The sequence below is a fragment of the Cimex lectularius genome, unplaced genomic scaffold, assembly GCF_000648675.2.
Source record: "Cimex lectularius strain Harlan isolate CLEC.00 unplaced genomic scaffold, Clec_2.1 scaffold94, whole genome shotgun sequence".
Classification (NCBI taxonomy): domain Eukaryota; kingdom Metazoa; phylum Arthropoda; class Insecta; order Hemiptera; family Cimicidae; genus Cimex; species Cimex lectularius.
In genome coordinates this window covers 933,231-955,512 of record NW_019392668.1, presented here as the reverse complement: position 1 = coordinate 955,512, position 22,282 = coordinate 933,231, and the positions used below count along the sequence as shown (strand labels likewise).

At 36.1% G+C, this 22,282-nt stretch overlaps 2 protein-coding genes across 2 annotated transcripts; both read left to right on the top strand.

Annotated features, from left to right (window-relative positions):
- The first annotated feature begins 403 nt into the window (after positions 1-403).
- LOC106670228 lies at positions 404-4,396 on the top strand. The gene is made up of 3 exons (XM_014400365.2): positions 404-636; positions 4,026-4,169; positions 4,234-4,396. Exons 1-3 carry the CDS (start codon positions 480-482, stop codon positions 4,281-4,283), a joined length of 351 nt encoding a protein of 116 aa, XP_014255851.1. The 5' UTR covers positions 404-479; the 3' UTR covers positions 4,284-4,396.
- Positions 4,397-11,233: 6,837 nt separating this feature from the next.
- LOC106670223 lies at positions 11,234-21,986 on the top strand. Its single transcript, XM_014400342.2, has 5 exons — positions 11,234-11,431; positions 11,601-11,788; positions 17,035-17,111; positions 17,182-21,035; positions 21,144-21,986. The coding sequence occupies exons 2-5, from the start codon at positions 11,616-11,618 to the stop codon at positions 21,159-21,161; spliced, it is 4,122 nt and encodes a 1,373-aa protein (XP_014255828.1). The 5' UTR covers positions 11,234-11,431; positions 11,601-11,615; the 3' UTR covers positions 21,162-21,986.
- The last annotated feature ends 296 nt before the right edge of the window (positions 21,987-22,282 follow it).

Below are 22,282 nucleotides of genomic sequence, written 5' to 3'. Positions count from 1 at the left end.
GAGATTGAATCGTAGGGAATCGATTCCCTTAAAAGAATCATTCTTTCCATCACAAGCTCACAATAGTCAGAATGCTCAAGCTTAGGGTGGCCAAGTATATTTTTGAACACTGCAACTCTGAGCGGACGTGCGCCAAACATTATAAATAATAAAATTATGTTAAAATTAATAACAATAGAATATTTTATTTGACAAAAGTTGTTCTATTATTAAAAAGTTTATAATTAACCAAACAGAATGCTTTTTGTAAATGTATGTAAGTTTTTAGTCGATACATTTCACGTCAAAATTTGGTTAAAATCCTGTTTCTTATTAATAAAAAAATGGTTTAAACCAATTTTGCCGTTAATATTTATTAGTAAATGTCGTGTTGTTTTTTTAAATTGATATTTGATATTGAAAGGGCATTGGTTGTGACAGGGAGGTTAAGAGGGTTGAGAAAAATCTTTTTTTCTTGAGTGTGAGTTTCGATTTTTGAGATGGCTGTTGTCGCCGATCCGAGAAAATTGCTCCTTCCAGACCCGGAAGAGAAGAAAACCGTTCTGTATGACAAATTTACACCCCTCTGCCTAGCGAGTATCTTATTCTTAGGCGTTTTAGCATCCAGACGGTTCAACAGGAAACCTGTGTTCTCTGGTATGACCTGTTCCAATCAGGCTCTTTTCTTTACACCCTCTTTTAAAAAAGGTCTCCAGACACCTGTTAATATCTAGTTTTTGAAGCATCAAAAGACAACAGTATTGTTAATCTTTGTTTATTTAGTATATACAGTAAAACTTCGTTATAACGCTCTTCTGGTCCAAGTCAAAACGCAACTAAACTGCTCAAAAATGAATAGGAAAATTGCCAGTTTTGTAGTATTTACTTTCCCTAGCATTTTTATTTTATTTCGTCTATAAATTGCATTAAAATTTATTGTTTTTTACTGAAGAAAAATTTGATTAAGGTATTTTGAAAAATAAAAAAGTTTTAATTCTATAATTTTGGTTATTGGACACAAGAATTTTTTAAAACAATTAATACCGTATATAAGGTCCTTTGATAGCTAAAACCTCTGCACCTGTGGGGCATACTGCGAATAAGGTTGTCTCTAATTTCATTAGGGATTTCACTCCATAGATGTTGCAATGCTGCACTCAGTTGTTGCAGTCAATTGGCTGTGGTAGGTGATCGAAAAACTTCTACAACGCATACGGTGCTCAGTGGGATTGAGGCCTGGAGACAAGACCAGATGGGAAATTCTCAGGTTTTATAAATATTGATGAAGAATTTTGCTTCTGTCAGGTATGGCATTGCATCCAGAAATTGAAAATCCTTTCCAATGAGATCCCTGGCTTGAGGGATTTATTCCTCAGTAATTTCTTGTATATAACGGACTGCAGTGAGGTTGCCTTCAACAATATGGAGTCCAGTTTGTCCTCCAGTGTAAATCTTGGCCCAGACCATTACACCTCCTCTTCCAAACTGCACTGAAAGGTTTTGTACGCATCTCCTGTTTTCGGTAGACTCTTTGGCACCTGCTATCACTATACTGACAAACATTACTCATCAGTAAACATAACAGCAGTCCAATTGTTCTCTTCTAGGCGCTTGCTGCTCCATATTCTCCTAAGTTGCTGGTGACGGGCTGTTGCTGCATGTCGCTTCAAAGGGGTATACGATGTGAGGCCTTCCCAAAAACGATTCGTAATTGGTAAATGCTTGCCAAAACATCTTATACTTTATTTAGTATCTGATGAGCACTATGGAATCCATCTTGCAGCAGTGACAATATCGTTGTCCTCCATTAGGTCATAGGGCACTGAGATCCATTACCAGGCCTCCTATTGCATTTCCAGTCTCTCAGAATCAGGCTAAAGCCCCAGAAATGATACTCTGAGAAACGTTAACTGCCTCTGCGATATCCACTTGCGGTGAACTCGATGACTCATTCTCACAATAATGGTTGAGATGATGTCTTTCCATGGTTAAAGAGAATGCAACTGGATTAAAACAGAAAAAAAAAGTTTTCAAAATTAGTAATCTTCATGTTTACTATTCTTAAGTAAATCTGTTGTTAAAAATGAGGATTAACATTTGTTTCTTTTTGGTTTGTATTAGCTATTTTGTTTTATCCAACTAACAAGAAAATAAATCGGTTAATTTAATTAAAATTAATATAGTAAGAATAAATTACAAATATCTCTATTCATATTTGAGCAGTTTATAACTGGTAAAACAGTATTACCGGGTAATCATAAAAACACAGCTTAAAATGAACAACATTTATTTAAAAACATATAATGTGTAATTTTTTTTTTTCTTTTGGATACCAGGGACTGGAGGAGTTCCAATCCAGGAGGCAAACACAAATGTGAACTTGAGCCCCCGTTGTACCGGTGTTCTTCCATTGAAGAAACTCAATTTTGAAGGGGGTTGGGACCAAATTCGCCGAGTGCCGTGTCAATTTCTTTCAGTTGTGGCCACCAGTCCCCTTAGGTGTCAGAAAAAGTCCAGAGGCGACGGTGGGAATCGAACCCACGACCGCAGGATCTACTAGCTGAGAGTCTGACGCCTTAACCACTCGGCTACTGCGGCCGACTGGTGGGAGAACCGAGGAAAAGAAGTGTTAGAGCCGGGAAATCTTTATAAGCAGTAGTGTAAATGCATGTTGCCAGACATTCTACACTGACAAGCAATCCAGCACCGTGACAGAAGATAGCATGTCACGTCGTATGTGCAGTGGACTTCGACTTCAAAACCCCACACGCACTCAGTTTATTTGTCAGTTTGCCTGAATCTAGATTGGAATAATATACTGAACAACTATGTATAGCCACAGTTCATTTCTTATGCAGTGTGTATCATACTCGGTTAAGTGATAGTTTGTCTGAGTTCTGATGAATTAACCGAGTGTTCAACAGTTTACTTTTCATCCAGTTTCTCCTTTTTTGTGCCCTCTTGCCCCTCAACCCATTCAGTCCTCAGTTTATTTGAATTCTGACTGGAATAATATACTGCACAATTCTAAACTATGTATAGCTACAGTTCCATTTTTGTGTCCGTTCCTCCATTTTTAAGGAACCATATATGCTCAGTTTATTTGCCAGCTTGCCTGAATCTAGATTGGAATAATATACTGAACTACATATAGCCACAGTTAATTTTTTTTTCATCATATTCAGTTAACTGTTAGTTTGCCTGAATTCCGATCGCAAGAATTAACTGAGTTAATTACTGAGAGTAGCCATAGTTCAGTTTTCTTCCAGTTTCTCCTAGCTTAGCGCCCTCGTACCCATTAACCTGAACAGTCTCAGTATATTTGAATCCAGATTGGAATAATGTACAGATCTATGTATCCTTTGTTTTTAAGGAAACATAAACACTCAGTTTGGCGGAATTCAGATAGGAAGAAGCTGAGTGCGTGAAGCCATAGTTTTTATTTTTTTTCCAAGCTCATACACAGTTTATATGCAGTTTGCTTTTTATCTTCAGTTGTCAGTTTCGCTTCGCTTGCTATTATCACAAAACTTTATTTGATGATATACGATTCCATCTCGGTAAAAACCTCAAAATACTTTTATAATCATTAGTCTCATTACATATTTTCTGATTCCTGATGAAAGTTATTAAGGCAAGTTATTTGCTGTCTGTTACAGCGAGCAGCCCTCATCTTTTTTCCAGGGGTAGAACCCATATTTTAAATTTATAATTTTATATACAACAATAATTTTAATGCCAAAGGTTGTGGGTTTGAATCCGGCTTGTGGCACTAGCTTTTTCATTTCAACTAAGACCTTCTGTAAAAAGAATAATTAATCAGACCAACTAAACAGAATGGATTTGATAATTTTAATTATGGCTCACTTGGTCATCCTTGTTTCTTTATTATTTCTGCTTTTTTGATTCTCTCACCATAGCTCCTGAAGTCCCATTCAGATAAAATATTTTTTAAACTACATTATTAATTGTAAAATATTGACATTATTTCACTATGGTTTAAAAGTATTTTATACATAAAGTTGATATTGTTATTAATTTTGAAGGTATACAACATCATATTATGGCTGTGGTCGGAGGATGGGTGGTAGGTAAAGCATTACACAACATGATGGAAAATCACAATGCAGAAAAAGATGCAATCTACAGGCATTATATCGATCTCCACCCTGATGACTTTCCCACACCACGTACGTTATCAGTACAGTATATCAGTTTAATTGAAAATTTGGCTTATGTTTTGGTTTGTTTCAGAAAGAATAAAAGTAGGCGAGAAGTTTGGGCCATGGACTCCGATTCGTTAATTCTAGTCTGGCCCAGTTCGGAAGAATGTAAAAAGGTTTCATGTTATCAATGTCTCAATAGTTAAATATTTAATTATAAATAGTTTAAATAAATTGTTTTTGCTTATACCCTAGATATAAACTTTCTTTATCCAAGATTTAAATTGCATTGTTTTGTTAAATTATTTGTCGACGTTTGTTTGCTCCAATCAGCACACCAAAACCTCTTAACTTGACAATGCAAGGGGGAAAATATTTTATCTATTCATAATTAAAACAATTTCCTATGGACAGTATTTAAAATAGCATAATGAATACCATTTTAATGATATACATATAGTAAAAACAGATATTTGTTTTTATCATTAAGACAAGACTGGTAGGATTATCACAAATTCTTTTATTATTGATTGTTAATTTGTTTAAGCTCAAATCTGCACCCGGTTATACATACATTTACAGAATTGACTATCTACTTTTTTGTAGTCCACAGGCAGTTCCAGCTTTTGTAATTTACAATAGATTACCAAAGGCCTCAAGAATCACCCAACTCTGGTGTTGACAGTCCGGGGTTATAAGTCAGTCTTGTCTATCCAGCTGCCAAGATTGGGTTCCAGGGCTATCAATAGCTAGATTATTTCAGCCCTTAACACAATCATTTCCTAAATTCAAATCCATTCACTCACTCTGAAATACACTCTTATTTATTACATACTATTCCCCCAGTAAGGGTGATCGAGTACTAGATATTCCTCCATCAGCCATTCAATTTTATAACTAATCTAATTGAGTTTTGATGGTTATTAATATCTTGTCATTGGCCCTATCACACATTCTTTCATTAAATGCATTCACTCTCAACACATGCTAGGGGCACAAAACTATCAGGATTATATGCAATAAAACAACCGTTTCCTCGAATAATCAAAACAAACCCCTCACTCACAATCTCATATAAGGTGTCAGACACATATGCTTTGGCCAAAAAGTAAGTCGCCTGGCCTAATCCTAATCGGGTGTGGATGACCCTTCTTCTATGAGTCAGGTCCTCTGAGGCCCACCTGATAATTTTAATATTATAATCGTATTATTATGTATAATTAATTATACTTTATTTAAATCTAAGGTCTTGGTTGAGATGAAAAAGCTAGTGTCACGAGCAGGATTTGAACATTATTATGTATAACTATTATCTATCATATCACATACGAATATTTAAATGATTGTATCTCCTTTTAAAAATATTTTGATGTCTTCTCAACTTAATGCATGGCTATAGACTAATTAATGCTGATAACTGCAAGGTCTTGATGTTTTTAAAGATTACTCCCTACAATCAGAATGTTATAGGGATGTTGTGGAAGTGTGGGACAATTTACGGTTGTTAGGATGTTTCACATCTTCAAGACAACAAACCATAGGAATGGATTTAACAATGATCAATCAATGTACTTTAACAACAGTAAAAAAGATTTTTCAGAAATCATGAGATGCAGTCTGGTGTGATGTAAAAAGATTTTTCAGAAATCATGAGATGCAGTCTGGTGTGATGTAGGTTTCAGAAAAACATTTTCTTTATCGTACCAACGTTTCGATCTTTATTGAGATCATCTTCAGGGCCTGGGATTTACAAACATTGTTTAAATTTAACAAATACAAATGTAAATCCCAGGCCCTGAAGAAGATCTCAATAAAGATCGAAATGTTGGCATGATAAAGAAAATGTTTTTTTGAAACCTACATCACACCAGACCGCATCTCCCGATTTCCGAATAATCATCGACTAATGGTCACTAACCACCATACACAAACAGTATAAAACTTAAATTGTTTTGAGGGGGAAAAAATATAATACAAATTATGGTTAAAATATGCTATAGCTATTAAAAATATATGGTTTAACAAAAAATGTCTAGGATCCAACCTGTTGTCACATCAATAATAAAATTCAAGTCCTGAAATCCCCAATCAAAAACAAAAATATGTAATCACATTGTAACAACCCTAAACTGTATCAAAGAAGTGGTGTGAAACATCCTAACAACAATTAAATCGATCACTCCCTGGTTTAAATACTGCATAAAGGTTAACCAAGTAGACGAGGTCTCCATGTTCTCGGAACTGGGTGTGACTTTTAACTCAAGTTCTTCAGGTTCTTTCTGGTGTGACAATAATGGACAATTACTCCTAATACTGTTCTCTGGCCGAGGGAGTACCGCAGAGTGCGTGCACAATCCTCTATCCTTTATACTGCACTTGTTCCCACTATACCTATCACCCTCCTTGTATCTTTTGCCAATTTCTATCCTCCAACCCTGATCCTGCTGTCGATTTGAAAGATCTACAAGGATATATCACTAATACAGCAGATAAAATGAATATCAATGAAAGCAAATGCATCCATGTCACATTTACACTCTAAAGGATATCTCCTCTAACAATCTATTACAACAATGTTCCTATCCCCAAATGCAATATTCGTTAACTTGGGCTCCGACTAGACTAACAATTAACATGGAATCAGCATACATGCCTGAAACGACAACACAAAGAGACATTTGGTTTACTCTACAAACTTATGGGATGATAATTCAAGCTATCAGTGAAAAACAAACTAACAATCTACAATATGCTACTACAACTGACATACGGTATATATATATTACACAGGGCGGGCGACCAGGACCCGAGGGGTTAAAAGCCTGAGTAGGCCCGTACCCCATCCCTAAAAGGTCCGGGACCTGGTCGGCTCACGAGTCCTGCATAAACCTATTGGACCTATTCACAAACCCCAGGATTGTGGACCATTTTATCCTGGGGAGTGTTTTGGTTATGTCCTCTCCTTCGAAAGTATTAAATCTTTCCCTAGCATACCTATCGCATTCTGCGAGGTGGTGTCGGGCCGTTTCTTCTTTTGTTTCGCAGAAGCGGCAGAAGGGGTTTGGTAGAGTACCCATTATGAAGAGGTGTCTTCTCAAGGGGCAATGGCCCGTTAGGATACCTATCAGCCTCCTTATTCCCCTCCTAGAGTTAGAGAATAGCCATTTCGATTCTTTAGGTTTGATTTCCTTCAGAAACTCCTTCGATTGCCTGCATCCTGGGGACATATTCCATTCCTTAAGGAATTGTTTCATGCCCCAGCTACCTATACTCTCTTTTGCTGTGCTTAAAGAGTGGGGTAATACCGGTTGTGGTCCGACGAACTCAGTATTTGATCCTTCCTTGGCCAGGCTGTCCGCCTCCTCATTGCCATAGTGCCCCTTATGAGCAGGTATCCATATGAGGGTTACCCTATTCTCATACCTGGTGATTGACATACGGTATAGAACTGTAAGGAACCGCTAAACCTTCCAATATCCACCATACGCCAATTCTTCTTTCAGTCCAAAGTCCTCAATCTAAATCTCTTTAGATAAATCTAAATCACTCTGTCTTGTCTCCAATACTACCCTCCACAACGACGTTAAAATCCCATTTATCCAAACATTAATTCCTCCATATTAAACAATATCGTGCCCAAGTCCAACAGAACCCATCCGTACAATTCCAGGTGTCACAAGAGGAAATGGCTTTGCAACCTCCGCATGAAGTTTATTTAGTGAAGTAAAATGGGAAAATAATATTGTTTATGTAAATGTAATTATGTAAATACATTTATACATCATCAAATTACATGTTGTAATCAGAAATGTGGATTGTAATAAAGTATTGAAATAAAAAAAAATTGACAAACTGAGCATGTAATACGTATAGACCCTAAAAAATGAAGAAATGTCAAAAAACCGGTACTGAGCCTGTATGGGGGAACCAAATATATTTTGAATTGATGGCACATTCTGTGTCATAGATTGTGAATTTCCAATCTGATATTCAAATTTTGCATTTTTGATCTCGGAAAATCTTGCTTATTCTTTAAGTCCACCAAGCTCATGATATTACTAAGTAGGGAGAATTGAATTATTGAATTATATGTAACAAAGTAGGAAGTTTATGGGCCAACAAATAGCTGAGGCCACTGCCAGCCCTCTACATGTTATCCTTGTTTTTCTCTTCTTTCAGGCTTATTTTGTTTTATATATAATTATTGAATTATTATTGCATCATTTTCAATTAGGTTAAAAGTTGTTTAAACAAACTTAATTGGAAATTGTACTATGAAATTTAAGCAAAAAAAAACTTAAATTTTACTTTATATTTTTTACGCATTCTAGTCTGTCCAGTTTCAATTTTATTTTAGTTGCTTGCTATAGCAGCTTTCTTTAATTATACCATCCTGGCTTGGGGACATTCTGTTTCCTCAAAAATTATTTTTTATAGACAAAGAAAGGCTATGAGTACCATGAAAATAATAGATTTTAATGTTGATTGTAAAAATCGACATGTTGGGCGGGGTCTATTATGTTGAACTGATATGGAGATATGCTTTGACCATGAATGTCTACCATGACTGCTGAGGATATGCGTCATTTTGTAAAGTTTGAAAATGACTTGCTGTCGTGTTCCAACAGTAGGAAAGAAAAGCTTCGGGCCCTTTTCACAATTTTGCCATTTTTCATTCTATTGTTCATCGTATACAAGTTTCCAGAATGATGAAAAAGCCACTTTGTTAGACCTGAATGGTAAAATGTGAAAGCTCGCTCATTTCCCTTAAGAACCATGTGTGCTTTAACCCAAGCAAAATGTACCATCCATTTCAATTCCTCAGATTAAAAAAAATTGTTTTTTCTGGTATCTTTGGGTCCTGAACACTACTTTGCAGCAAAAGAGCATCTTGCCACAAAAGAGGATACATCTTAAAATGGATCTTTAATGAGTCCAAAACCTGGTGGAATAATACGGGGTATGAGGCACGCGAAGAGATTCCTAGAAGGACCATCTGCAAAACTTACAAAAGAATTACTGCAACTGCAACTGAACTAGGATTCTGTTGGACTCCTAACAGAACTTAAGAAAGCACCGGATAGGGGTACCGACAAGAAACACTGCAGATACTGCCAGGAAGAGGAGGAGACCGCAGAACATTGAAGGTCTTTGTAGGTGCAGCTTTTTGAAACTAGGACAAGAAAAACCACAAGCAATATCCTACACTAAGAAGCTGTTGGGAAAACTATGGATTTCCTGATTAACAACCTAACGCTGGCCAGGGAATTATAAAAAAAAAGAAGGGGTATATCTATTCAGGTTGAGGTGCAGAAGGCCTTGTGGCCGCCTCTTTTATCCCTATCCTTATCTGATGTCTTCTATAAGCGGCCAGTATCAATTACCATTCCTCAATATGTCAAGAGTGATTTTTTTACAACATTTTGACAGCTGTCAGTCATGATACATATTGATCTGTTGTCAGGAGATAATATTCCCAGTACTTTGAGCATCTGAACCACAGCTAAGCATTCTTTGTTGTTTGAACAATCAGCTCTTACTAGAAATTCTTTTTGCTGCCTAGCTCTATAGCAACTACAGAACAGCCATTTCCACCATCCTTACTACTCTCTATATACATGTTCAAGGCATACTGAACATTCTCTTTCCTTTCATCAATTAGTGGTAATCTAGTAGGATGAGACCAGTTGACACAGTTTAATCTACGTTGCCTGTATTCAGTTGTCATGATGTAAATGCCACTGTCTGTGGCATGTATGCCATGATGTGTAGAACTGACTATGTGCAGGTATGTAGGAATCGACCTTTTCAGGTTTTATTTACATTTAGTTCCATGTTGTTACAAGAACACCTCTCCACAAGATTAAAGATTTTTCAGAAGGAGAGCATAAAAGTTATAGTGGTACTTCAGGTCATCAGCAAAGAGGTTAACCAAGTAAAAACAAAGAAAAATATCTAAATGCTTTCTAATGGGCATAAGTTTTCACTGGAGGTCTGCTTTTATTTTAAATATTCCGTATACAGTTCGAGTATATACACAAAGCTGGGTCTGCACCAATAAAAATTTATTCCGAATAAGACACACAGTGTAAATTTTTGTGCATATGTGAGTTTGTGTGTGTGAACTTGACAATGCAAGCTATAATTTGTCCAATATTCAGCAAACACGCTCCGAGACCTAGTTGGTTTTTAGATGAACATTAAAGTATTTGCTGTAGAAAAGAAATAATAAAGGTGGGGTGGTATGTCGATTCTCTTTTTGCAAAAGATAGTTCTCACTTTTCTGATAGTTCACCTCTTCTCTTTTATGATTTAACCATCATTTACAAAAAGTGAAGCAACGGATTTGCGCCGCATGAATTCTCTCGATGTGGACGTTTCTGCTGCAAAAGATTGTCCGCCTACCTTAGTAAGTTTGTGTACTTAATTAACAAGCACAGAGTTGTTTGTGACCTTCGAAGTGTGGATAGAGCAAAAAAAAAAAAAAAAATGCGTAGATAGCAAAAACTTGAACTTAAAAAACTTAAGTCATTCTGAGGTATTGAATGTAGGCAAACTGGAGGACAATCTTTTGCGACAGAAGCGGCCACATCGAGTCTTTATGCGGCGCAAATGCTTTTATGTTCATCAAAAAACCTATTACATCCCGGTGTGTGCGTTGAAGGTGGGATAAATTCTTGCGTGCTACCTCCCACACAGAAATTCCCGCACATGCACAAAAATTTACGCTGTGTCGTATTCGGCGTAAATTTTTATACGTGTGGACCCACCATTGAAGGTAAAAGTTTGTGTGAAAATCATTGGGTTGGGTTTTGAGGGTAGCAAGAAGCTAAATAGCAATAGCGTACGAGACTACGAGTTACGACGGCATCGGGAGTCGGGCATACCATTTTGAAAATCCCCTCCCAGCAACTGAGACGTATGTACAAAGTTGGCAGGTTGGTACCGACTTAGTTTTCATTTGGATGTGAGCAATTTTTTTCTTTCTCTGAGTTCGACTTATTGGTAATGGTTTAAAGTTGGAAATTGTACAAAAGTTGTCTCTGAAGCGATTTCAATGCCACCTTTTCCGGCTCGGGGGGAGAGATGGCATGAAGACTGGTGGCCGTTTCTTGTAGCTGCCGACGTCAGATGCTTGTTTGCTTTCTTAAATTATCACCCTTTTCCAAGGTAGTTGTTTTGTTGACAGCGTTCCTCGGTATACAACTGCGGTTCGACTCGCCTTCTCGGCCAGTGCGGACGGCTTCTCCGAAAAGGCGTGAACTGCTTCACATCCACGGGTCAGAAAGGTATGCAGCCCGACTCTAGAGTCGAGGACAGGCTATTCGCCGCCATGTATGATTTCGGTATTAGTTTACCCCTATTTACTGCTTTGTTCTCTTTTGGGGCGGATTCGCCTGTTTATTTGAGACGTTTGCCCTATTTGATATGTTTCTCATCGCCACGACGTTTTGAAAGGTATGACGGTGTAAGATGTGCGACCAGACGGAGGTGACTTACTTGCCAGACCAGGTCGTTTGGGTGAAACTTGCCAGCGTTTGGTGGCCGGCCCAGGTCGTCGACCAAGACAAGCTCGACGAAGATGTGACCGCGGGTTTGAAGAAAAAACCGCTCGTCGTCGTCAAATTTTTCAACGAGGATTACTAGTGAGTGATTTTCAATTTTTTTAATCGGTGTATTTTTACTTTTCAATACTAATTTATTCAATTTAAAAGCGATTAAATTCTCCACATTTCTAAATACGATATTACAAAATAAAATCCACAATTTTCATTGAACACATTTTATTGTACTGATTATGCCCTTTCAAGCGGTCAATAATAACCAAAACACACATATATTGTCTCATAAAAGTAATCAGAAATCACATTTTTCTTTAAAATGCACTGCTCCATAAAAAAAAGTGGTTCAATTTGAAATTTTAATATTTTTTTATGCACTTGCCTTTTCAGTAATATTAACACACATATTTTTTTATAATTCAGGTATTTATTAAAAGATTTGGTTAGTGTAAAAATAATAAATGTCACAGAAACAAAAAATAATAATTAAAAAAATCACTTTTTGTTTGAACATAAAACATATTAGGTTTTCTAGAAAATAATGCAGGTTTATGGTTATAAAATAACAACAATTAATTAAATGATTTTAACATTTTTTCTCACTGTATTTTTCCTTCTCAATTCTAATTTATTCATTTTAAAAGTCACGACATATCTAATACTATATTACAAAAGAAATCTACAATTTTTATTGTATACACATACACTGACAGGCAAAAAATTCCACCCATCTGATTTTTTTTCATTCTCTTCTCTTTCAATTTGTCTCATTATTTTTATCAATAAATATTTGTTTATGCTGTTTTAAATTGGGAATATCAATTAGAGGTAAACACACTTAATCCTTATTCCAAAACAAGGATAAAGGATTTTTCAATGTTTGATTTTTACGGAATTTAAAATGTTTATTCAGTCTCATTTGAATTCTGAAGCAATAAACTGTTTAGTTTTCATCTTTGTTGTCTTAATTTCAATTTTTAAACTTAAAAATGCCACTTAGTGCTGAGGGTGTTGCGTGTTGTGTGGCACTTATTGATGATGGACGTTCCATCAGATATGCAGCTATTTCTATCGGAGTTCCCTACGAAACACTGTGTTACACCATTAGATATTTTCGAGAGACTGAGTCCTACCATAGAAGGCTTGGTTCTGGATGTCCTAGGGCATCAGAACTACAGAATAGCCATTTTTTAACCTTGAGAATTTTGCAAAACAGTCACCTCACTGTTGTTCAAGCGATTCATCAGCTACAGGAAGTTTGAGGTTTCCAAATTTCTGAACACTGCTCGAAGAAGATTAAATCAGTTTGGATTGATGGCTTTTCGCTCTGTAAGAGGACCAGAATTGACCAGAACATACAGAGTAGCAGGGCTCGCATTTGCTCAAGAACACAGCCATCCAATCTTTGGACGATTGGTCTGCTGTACTTTTTACAGATTTGCTCTACGATCTCCAGATGGGAAGAAAGAGTCTGGAGAAGGTGAAATTAAAGGTACGAAGCCTGTAATTTTTCCCAGAGCCGACCTTGTCAATGTAGCTCAGTGATGGTGTGGGTGGGAATTTCAATGCTGAGTCGCACAGAGTTGTTTGTTGTTTGTGGAGGGTCTTTGACGGCTACATGAAATTTTGGAACATCATTCGTTGCCTGTCCTTGTTGAAATCAGCACAATCCTAATTTAACGCAAGATAATGCCCATCCACATGTCGCTCGCATAGTACATACGTCCCTCCAATAGCATAACATCACGGGGCTTCGCCTGACCAGCCCGTTCTCTAGACTTGATCCCCATCAAACATTTATGGGATAACCTTAAAAGACAAATAAGAGCACGTCCTCCTCATACACTCCATGATCATGAAAGGACTCTTTGTGAAGAATGGGCTAACCTCAAGGAAAGAGACATTTCCTGACTGGTAGAAAGTATGCCGAGGCGTCTTTGAAATGTAATTAAGGCAAGGCAAGAGGAGCAAAATATGCGATATTGAAATGTTAATTAAAATCTAAAACAAAATTAAAAGAAATTTTATGTCTTTTTTTTCATTTTTCATTTCCTTAGCAATTTATATTTTTTTAAATTTTTTATTTTATTTTTCATTTTCCTTAGCAATATACATTTTATATTATTACTATTATTTTTTACTTTTTTAAACAAAGTCTCAATTATTATACGTTAAAAAATGTGAAACTTTGATTAATACATAAAAATATATAGAAATCATGTTATATTACAAATGGGTGGAATGTTTTTCCTGTCAATGTATTTTATTGTACTGGTTTTGACCTTTCATGCAGTTAATAATCAAAAGATATAATACAGTGTCTCACTCACAAAAGTAATTGGAAATCACTTTTTTCTTTAAAAAATGCTGCTCCACAAAAAAAGTGGCACACTTTAAAATTTTAATATTTTCTTTATGTTCTTGCCTTTTCAGTAATATTAATACAGATATTTTTTATAATTCAGGTATTTATTAAAATATTTGGTTAGTGTAAATATAAAAAATGTCTCAGAAAGAAATTGATTTTTAAAATTATTTCGTGCGTTGATAAGTTCACACAAATTCCCGCACATGCACAAAAATTTACACTGTGTGACTTACTCGAAGCAAATTTTTATAGCTGTGCCAAAGCTGTTACAAGGGCACCACGAAAATTTTCTATAAAAAAATTATTTTTATATTTATTTTTTAAAAAAACCTATAAACTAAGTCCCATTTATAAAACCCTAAAAACTAACACCTTGGTTACCTCCCAATCTTAATTTGGATGTTAACGAGGCAGTGCAAATTGCTTTTATATTTTTGCTATTAAGTGCATAATCACTTTTCAAAAGTCAAGCTTTTTAAAGTTTACGTTTATACAGACCATTGTTTTCAACTTCTGGCTTTAAAATTCTGATCTGCTTAAAGCGGTGGAAATGAAAAGTTTTGGAACCACTGGTCTGATGAATGGTGAGGCAGAATTTGATAACCAGATCTAACAGTTTTCGTGTTGTCACATGTGGACTCGTGTAAACAGAATCAGTCTTTTCGTATTGATCAAAGTTTCGGTAATGTCAATTTCCAGTGCATTACTTCAATTTGAGAGAGCAGTTCATTTCAGCATAGGTTGTTTCGCCAGGATTCATGAAATTGTAGTAAATAAATCAGCCCACCAAAGTCACCATCACCTCTTTTTTATTGAGTAGGGGGGCTTTGGAAAATTTGCTGCTTCTCCTTTGTCGAGCCACTGTCCAAAACGTGTTCTGTTATCGTAGTGAATCCACTTTTCATCACAAGTAACAATTCTATCTAAAAAAAGTTGGTTTGTTTCGGTAAAGAACTGTTGTGTAAACTTCATAAATTTTTTTTTGGCGGTCGTTTAATGCATAAACAACCCAACTTTCAAGCCTTTTTATACTGTATTGACACAATTTATGAGGTTGCAAAAAGAATTTCATCTACAATTTTAAATTTACAAAGTTTTTAATTAGAAAAATACAAAAATCTACTTTTACATCTTTATTTTCTTACTTTGTACTTGTAAGTGTAGGAGTTTTATTTGAATTTCCTATGATTTTTATAGTTACCCAATAAAATTTTTAGATAAAAATGTGCTTGTGAAGTTGTGTCAAAGATAATTTATCCTAACTATAACTGTAAAATGAAGATAACACAGTGAAGATGACAAAAAATTTTTTCTCCCACTGTCCTCTGTGTAGTAGATGAAGGTTAAAATTCTTTAATAGGGTGCATTACCTCCTCTTGGTCTTATTACACACTCTAATTTTCTTAGAATGCAGATAATTAAGCATTTAACGTCTAATTGAGTAATTCATCCCAAATCTCAACTAACGTTACATACTGCTCAGCAAACCAACTCCATCCAGTCCTGTAACTATCACCTATATGCCAACGACTCCCAAATGTTTCATATCCTTCCACCCTTCCGATCTTCACTCGGCCACTCTCAAGATCCAAAAAGACTTAAACTCCATCAACGAATGGGCACATAAAAATTCCCTAGTCCTCAATCCGTCCAAATTCACCGTCATAATGATTGGGTCCAGGCAACTCCTCAATTCCCTCCCCAGCATCCCTCCTCTCATGTTAAATAACTATCCCATTCCCTTCTGCTCCTTGGTTAAAAACCTAGGAGTAGTCTTTGACCAAAACCTTTCCTGGCATCCTCACATTTCCCAAATTTCCCGCAATTGTATTCCCTCCCTCAGCATGTTTCGTCGGTCCTGGCTTCTCTTACCTTTCTCCACCCGCAAACTTTTTGTATCTTCCCTTATACTTCCCTTCCTCGATTATAGCTGTGTGGCATACGGTGGTCTCTCGGAGGGGGAACATGCGATTGAAGCGTATTATGAATTGTTGCGTAAGATTCGTGTCCAGCACCCCACAGGGGTCCTACACATCGGGGGTGTATTCCCAACTTTCTTGGCTCTTCCCTTCCTTCCGTACACAGTATTTCCTAGGTTGCTTTCTTTTCCAGTCCATCCACACTCGTCCTTACATCATCCAATCCCTCCAATTCAATTCCTCACATCTCACTCGTAAGACCCGCTCATCCCCAGTCGACCTTATCCTTCCGCAACATACAACCCATACCTTTGAAAGATCCTTTCTGACCCGAGCCCCTAAACTCTGGAACTCCCTTCCCCTTTCTATTCGTCACACTGCCTCCTTTTCCTCCTTTAAATCCCACCTGTATAATCACCTCCTCTCCCTCCAAGCAGAGACCTTACGTTAATATTTGATATTTTTGTTTAATATTCTTGTCATTTTCTCTTCTGGCCTGCCTTACTGGTATACATTGTGTCAAGATTTCTATCTCATTTAACTTTTAATTTCATAGAAGGAACTTCTTTTATTTATTTCATGTATATTATTCTTAGGGGACACCAGTCTCAGAAAAAAGTTTTTTTCTTCTTAATCACTCCTATTGAATTGCCACTGTTGGCTGGTTTCTTACGGCATGCTTCTTTCAGATACAGTGCTGGCCATGGTGTTAGCTCAATGAAAGTAACATTACGAACACATTTTTCGTATTTACTAGCTACTAATATATTGTCTGCCTAGGTGATGAATAGAGAATTGTGGATTATATATACTTAGTTGAGAGCTGTGATATTTCAGTTTGCTCACCTTCTTTACTTGAATTTGTTTCCTCTTTCTAACTTTCATTGTTAATGGATATTTTATTGAAATGTGATCATTTAAATTTAGTTAACTGTTAGCCGGATTGTAGACTAACACAAACCGTTACTGTTGGTATGTAACGGTCATATGCAAAAAAACGTAAGTTGCTTGGTGTATTTATTTTATGAATTTTTTTGTTGTAGTGAATATGTAAAGAGTCTTAACCAGATTTACCATTACAACTGCCGCAAGAAGGAAGAGTTCATAAAAAAAGGGCTAGGTTAGAATCTTATCTATAAAGTTGAATTTTACGTTATAAATAAAAATTTTAAACATACTCCTTTTTAAAGATATGTGTAGATCCAGTGGGACCAGAGATGTGCCGTCGAGCATGAAAAAATTTCCGGAGGACATTGCCATGGCTGAGACCCTCACTGGAGGTGACCCAAATATCATTTATGATCCGTGTTTTCTCCCAGAACAGTCTGTCAGTGTGGAGGAGCAGTTAGGATTCAAGAAGACGCCCAAGCCCAAAAAATCAGAGCGGTTCCTAGAAGTCAATAAAAGCACACATTTGAAAACGTTAGGCTTTCTCGGTGACGCATCGGATTCTCCTTACACCAACAAAAATCATGAAAGTTACATAAGAATTCAAAGAACTCCCTTCCAGTATAATTATCTGTATAAATGCGGCAACTGCACGTACACTTGCAACAATAAATTTCTTGTGGAAGTACATACTAGAGTTCATAGCACACATGACACGAACGGTGTCCCGCTTCGCTTTACTAAAAATGGAGATAGAATTCCATGGTCGTCTACTCCAAAGTATAAACAGAATAAAATTTTCAAGAGGAAGTATATCTCATCATCAGTGAAACGTAAAAACCAATCAGAGGACACTGGGGAAAAGAAAAGGCACAAGAAGAATAGAGTTAAAACTGATTCTAAGCAGAATAATGATGAAATTAGAGAAAATTTATTGAAGGACTGGATGGATGACTCTGGAGAAGAAACTGGTAATGTGGATGAGTCTATGCTTGACGACTCTTTAGTACAAGAAACTGACAAAACAAATGGTGATTTAGAAGAAACTACAGCTCCGAATACTGATACTAGTAATATTGGTGATACTAGTAAGTGTGATGAAAAATCAAAAGTTATTGAAAAATCACAAGAAAAATCTTGCTTTGATTTTGATGATATAGATGAATCTATTAACCTCAATTCATCAATGAAATTTGGGCAGAAGTTGCCTCGTGTGATAAGTGCTGAAAAACCGAAAAAACAAGAAATCCCGATTTTTGATGAATGTGCCGATGATAAGCAAGATCATGATGTTCTTTCTAAAGAGTTTACAGAACTGTTAGATGATACACAGGTTCCACAACTCCCTGACATCCCAAGTACATTATTTTCTTCTTCGTCCAAATCTCCTAAAAAGCATTTTTTAGATGAAACTTTGGATGAAACAAAAAAAGATACAATTTTGTCACCAAAAACCAATTCCAAGACGAGTGTTAACAGAAAAAAAGTGAAATCAACCACATTGACTGATGAAAATAATGAACAACATAGGGAGCAAAATTCTGCTGGCAAAGATGATACACTAGACAATGATAATTCTTTGGATTCAACCCTTCCTAGAAGTACTTTTGATTTTAACCTCTCTGATACTGCCTTGGATAAAGAAACAGCTAATGAAAAACCACAAAAGAGCCTTAACCTGGATTCACCACCTTTAAAAAAGCGAAGGTCCAGTGAGCAAAAACTTTTTTTAACTGAGACTGAAAAGGCCAAAGATAATACGATGACAAAAGACTGGATATCTTCTCCATTTAAAAAGCGCAAGCAAGTTGAAAATGAAAAATCTTTCGACTCGTCACTTGTTGCTGAAACAGAACAGAAATTAACTAAAGGTAAAGAAGAAGAAGAAATGAAAACATTTTTGATAGATGAAGCAAGTTTAAAAGATGATAAAACTGTAGGTTGTAAATTCCCAGACTTACAGACTGATGACTTTTTAGACAAGTCTAAAGATCCAATTGAAACGTCATTGTCAGTAAATAGTAATGAAATAACCCAACCAGAAAATGATGAATCAGAAAAAAACATGACAGACAGCCAGAAACCCAATGAGAGCACTGCAAATGATAGTCCCTTGAATATTGAGGTGAATAAAGAAGAACTAATAAATAGTGAAGTGGATGAAGCCAATAACATTTCACAGCATGAAAATAAAACTGATAAGGCTGTGAGTCTTGTGGATCCTTCGGAAATGGAACTCGACATCAATTCCATGCCAATCGTTCTGGGCGATGACTTAATTCCAGATCTCAAATCGTCTAATTTTTTAGATCCACCTACTTCTAATGAGAATGCCGAAACTAGCAGCGTGAAAAAAATAAAAATACAGTTAAAAAAAGCGAGTGATACAAAATTGCCTGGTGATTTAAGCTATATCAACGGGAAACAGGTCATAACAATCCCTGGTAAGCAGAAGAAGTTGCAAACTAAAGATACCTTACTAAACAAAAGAACCGTAAGCAGTACTGTTACGAGCAGTGTGCAGTCTATAACTGTCCCTTCTCAAATTGTCGTCAAATCACAAAAGACAGCAGGTTCCCTGATCAAGATTGGCGATCAAGATGTAAATACTTCACAGAAAATCTTACTTTTGCCCACAGATTCTACCAGTAACGGTCAGACTGTCACTCTCTCCGCAGAATCTGAGAAAATTCTTAAAACAGGAGGTTCATTACAACTTGGTACAAGAGTCATAAGCACCAAAGGGCTGCTCACTCAACAGGGCACTGCAAAGACGATAACTTTAAGTGGGAACAAGGGGAGTTATATAGTAAAAAAGGCTAATATACTTTCAAATAGGACTGTGAAAACGGCCACCTCGCCTCCTTTGTCCAAATCACAAAATATACTTGCTTCGACAGCATCGACATCAAAGCAAGTGCCAACATTGAAAAATATAATCGTCGCCCCAACTAGTAAAACGGTTGTTACAAATCCCAATGTCAAGCTTGTAACCGGGCAACCAAAATTTGTACAAATTCAGAGGCCAACTGGAGGAACGACAGCACAATTAAAAGTGGCTTCAAAAGGTTCTCAAATTGTATATATACAGAGTCCGCATTCTCTTGTATCAAAGGGCCAGACACTTGTTAAACAGACCTTGACCACGGGTCCAATTAAAACTAAGCAATTGTTCAAACCACGCCAGGCGAGTCCAAACATCCTTCAGAAGTCACCGCGAAAGACTTTACAGCATCAGCCTCAGAAAGTTGTAAAACCTGTTCAACAACAGCAGAGTGAAATGTTGAGCATTCCTGTGGTACAGAATCTTCAAAGTGAATCGAATGAACAAATGAAGATGGTTTATTTAACAGTGGACGGGACGTACCAGCCTATTGATAACTCTTCTCTGATCCCGGTGGAGGGTGGAGGAAACAACATCTTCCTCGAGACAAATTCAGGAGATGTAGATAAACTCTTCCTTTCAATTGATGGAAACGGCCAGCTAATAAATATAACAAACCCTTCTGTATCGACGACTTCACAGACGCCGCCGGGTCAAGACATTCTAGCGAAAGCTTTAGCAAACACACAGGTATTGCAAAATGAAACTTCAGACTCTCTAGATTGTACAAACGTTTTTAGCCCACAGTACCCCCCTCCTTTGACACTGTCACACAATGTACTTGAAACTTCATTTACAATTAACCAGCCTATTATGACACCACAAGAAGTTCCATCCTCGGTCACACCAAAGATGGCGGGTTTGGCTGCGAGTATTGTAACAGGCGACAAGAAAGTCAATCTCCCGCCTTCCATGCCCTTGCTCTCTGATGATCTAGAGGGGCAAACGGTTTACATCACAGACAACCCTTCCTCTAGTCAACAGTTCACTATTCAAGTGCTCAACGAGAACGAGAATGTCGTGAGCGGTACCTCGACAACAGGGCAGCTAAGCCATGTTATTTACACGACAAGTGAGCAACTACCTTCGATCGATACTCTTCAGAAGAAGGCTGAGCCACACAATTTTGACTCTGAATGTAAAAGTAACTTCCGGGTTCTGGACAGCTCAGATGTCGAGGCGAAAGACGACGATAATCTTCCAAACGTCCAAGAACATCAGCTAGTTGTCGAGCAGGTCGACTCTCTCAACGAACCTTACCTCTCAGCACCAGTAAGTATAACATGCAGTCTCAAGTAATTAAATGTAATTCATTTATGATAACAAGGTGGTTTTTTTTGCGTCATTTCGCCAAAAATAATTGCTTGTTTTTTCCCTTAGGACAAAAAAGAAGTTTAAAAAAATGTTCACATCTTGAATGCTTGCTGATTTTGCTGAAAGAGAGAAAGATTCTACGAAGTTTATCCCTCCCTTTTTTGTTTTGTACAATCATTTTGATAGAAGGGATGTTTTATATATGTACATTTTGTAAATACTTAGACAGGAATTTATTAATTATATTCAAATTAGAAGTATTTTCTTAGATACATATTGAAACTCACAAGGTTGTTACACAGAAAGAAAAAATATTGTGTAATCCCAGGTGGACCTCTTAGGGGGGGCCAATTTTATAGTTACCAAGTTAATTATAATTAATAGTGTATATAAATTAAAGTTTAAGTCTTTTAATATGAATATTATAAAAGTTGATAGGATGCAAAAGAAATTGATTAATTGAAGAAATGTTAAAAAAAAAAAAAAACTTTTTGGTGTTTTAAGTTCAAAAATATACTTAGAATTTTAAAGAAAATAATTTTTTATTTATCTGAAAAATAATGTAGCATCTATAATCTGCCTGTATTTTGAAATTTTGTAAATGTTACTTTGCTTTTAGTAGAAGTGGTTGCAAGAAACTGCCTTAACTTATCGACTACACTTCATGTTAGTTTGTTTTGTAATATATTTATTGAACTATGTTGCAATTACAAAATGTTTAAAACACAATATGCATTGTGTGTATTGCGGCTAAGTTTCTTATAATTCATTTTGGGAAAGTATTAAGTTACAGGTCGTGTATCACATAACATTTTTTCCATGTTTTCCATTATTTTATGAAAAACATTCCATGTTGTTTTCAGTTCACACAATGAAAGTACTATTTAACCAGTCTTGAGTGTAAAAGGTTGCAGTAATTTTGCACTTGAATGTCAGACACCATATTTATTTATTTTGCATTTTGTATTGCAATTATCAAGCATATGTATATCATATTATTGTACTATTACGATTAGTTTAAAAAAATAAAAATGACCATTAAAAAAAAAGTTGTGTACAATATGAATCAATGTAAGGCTTCTATTGTTAAAAAGAACCTATATAAAAAAAAACTAAAAAAAATTAAAAAAATTGATTAGATTTAATGAGTTAAATATAATTTAAAAATATATGTATATTACTTTTTCTTTATATTTTTTTTAGAC

Excerpts from the sequence above, each read along its gene's own strand:
- LOC106670228 (XM_014400365.2), top strand. The coding sequence starts at position 480 with ATGGCTGTTGTCGCCGATCCGAGAAAATTGCTCCTTCCAGACCCGGAA. Across the intron at positions 637-4,025 it reads CAGGAAACCTGTGTTCTCTG|GTATACAACATCATATTATG; the intron begins GTATGACCTGTT and ends TTAATTTTGAAG. Across the intron at positions 4,170-4,233 it reads TGATGACTTTCCCACACCAC|AAAGAATAAAAGTAGGCGAG; the intron begins GTACGTTATCAG and ends GGTTTGTTTCAG.
- LOC106670223 (XM_014400342.2), top strand. The coding sequence starts at position 11,616 with ATGTGCGACCAGACGGAGGTGACTTACTTGCCAGACCAGGTCGTTTGG. Across the intron at positions 11,789-17,034 it reads TTTTTCAACGAGGATTACTA|TGAATATGTAAAGAGTCTTA; the intron begins GTGAGTGATTTT and ends TTTTTGTTGTAG. Across the intron at positions 17,112-17,181 it reads GTTCATAAAAAAAGGGCTAG|ATATGTGTAGATCCAGTGGG; the intron begins GTTAGAATCTTA and ends TCCTTTTTAAAG.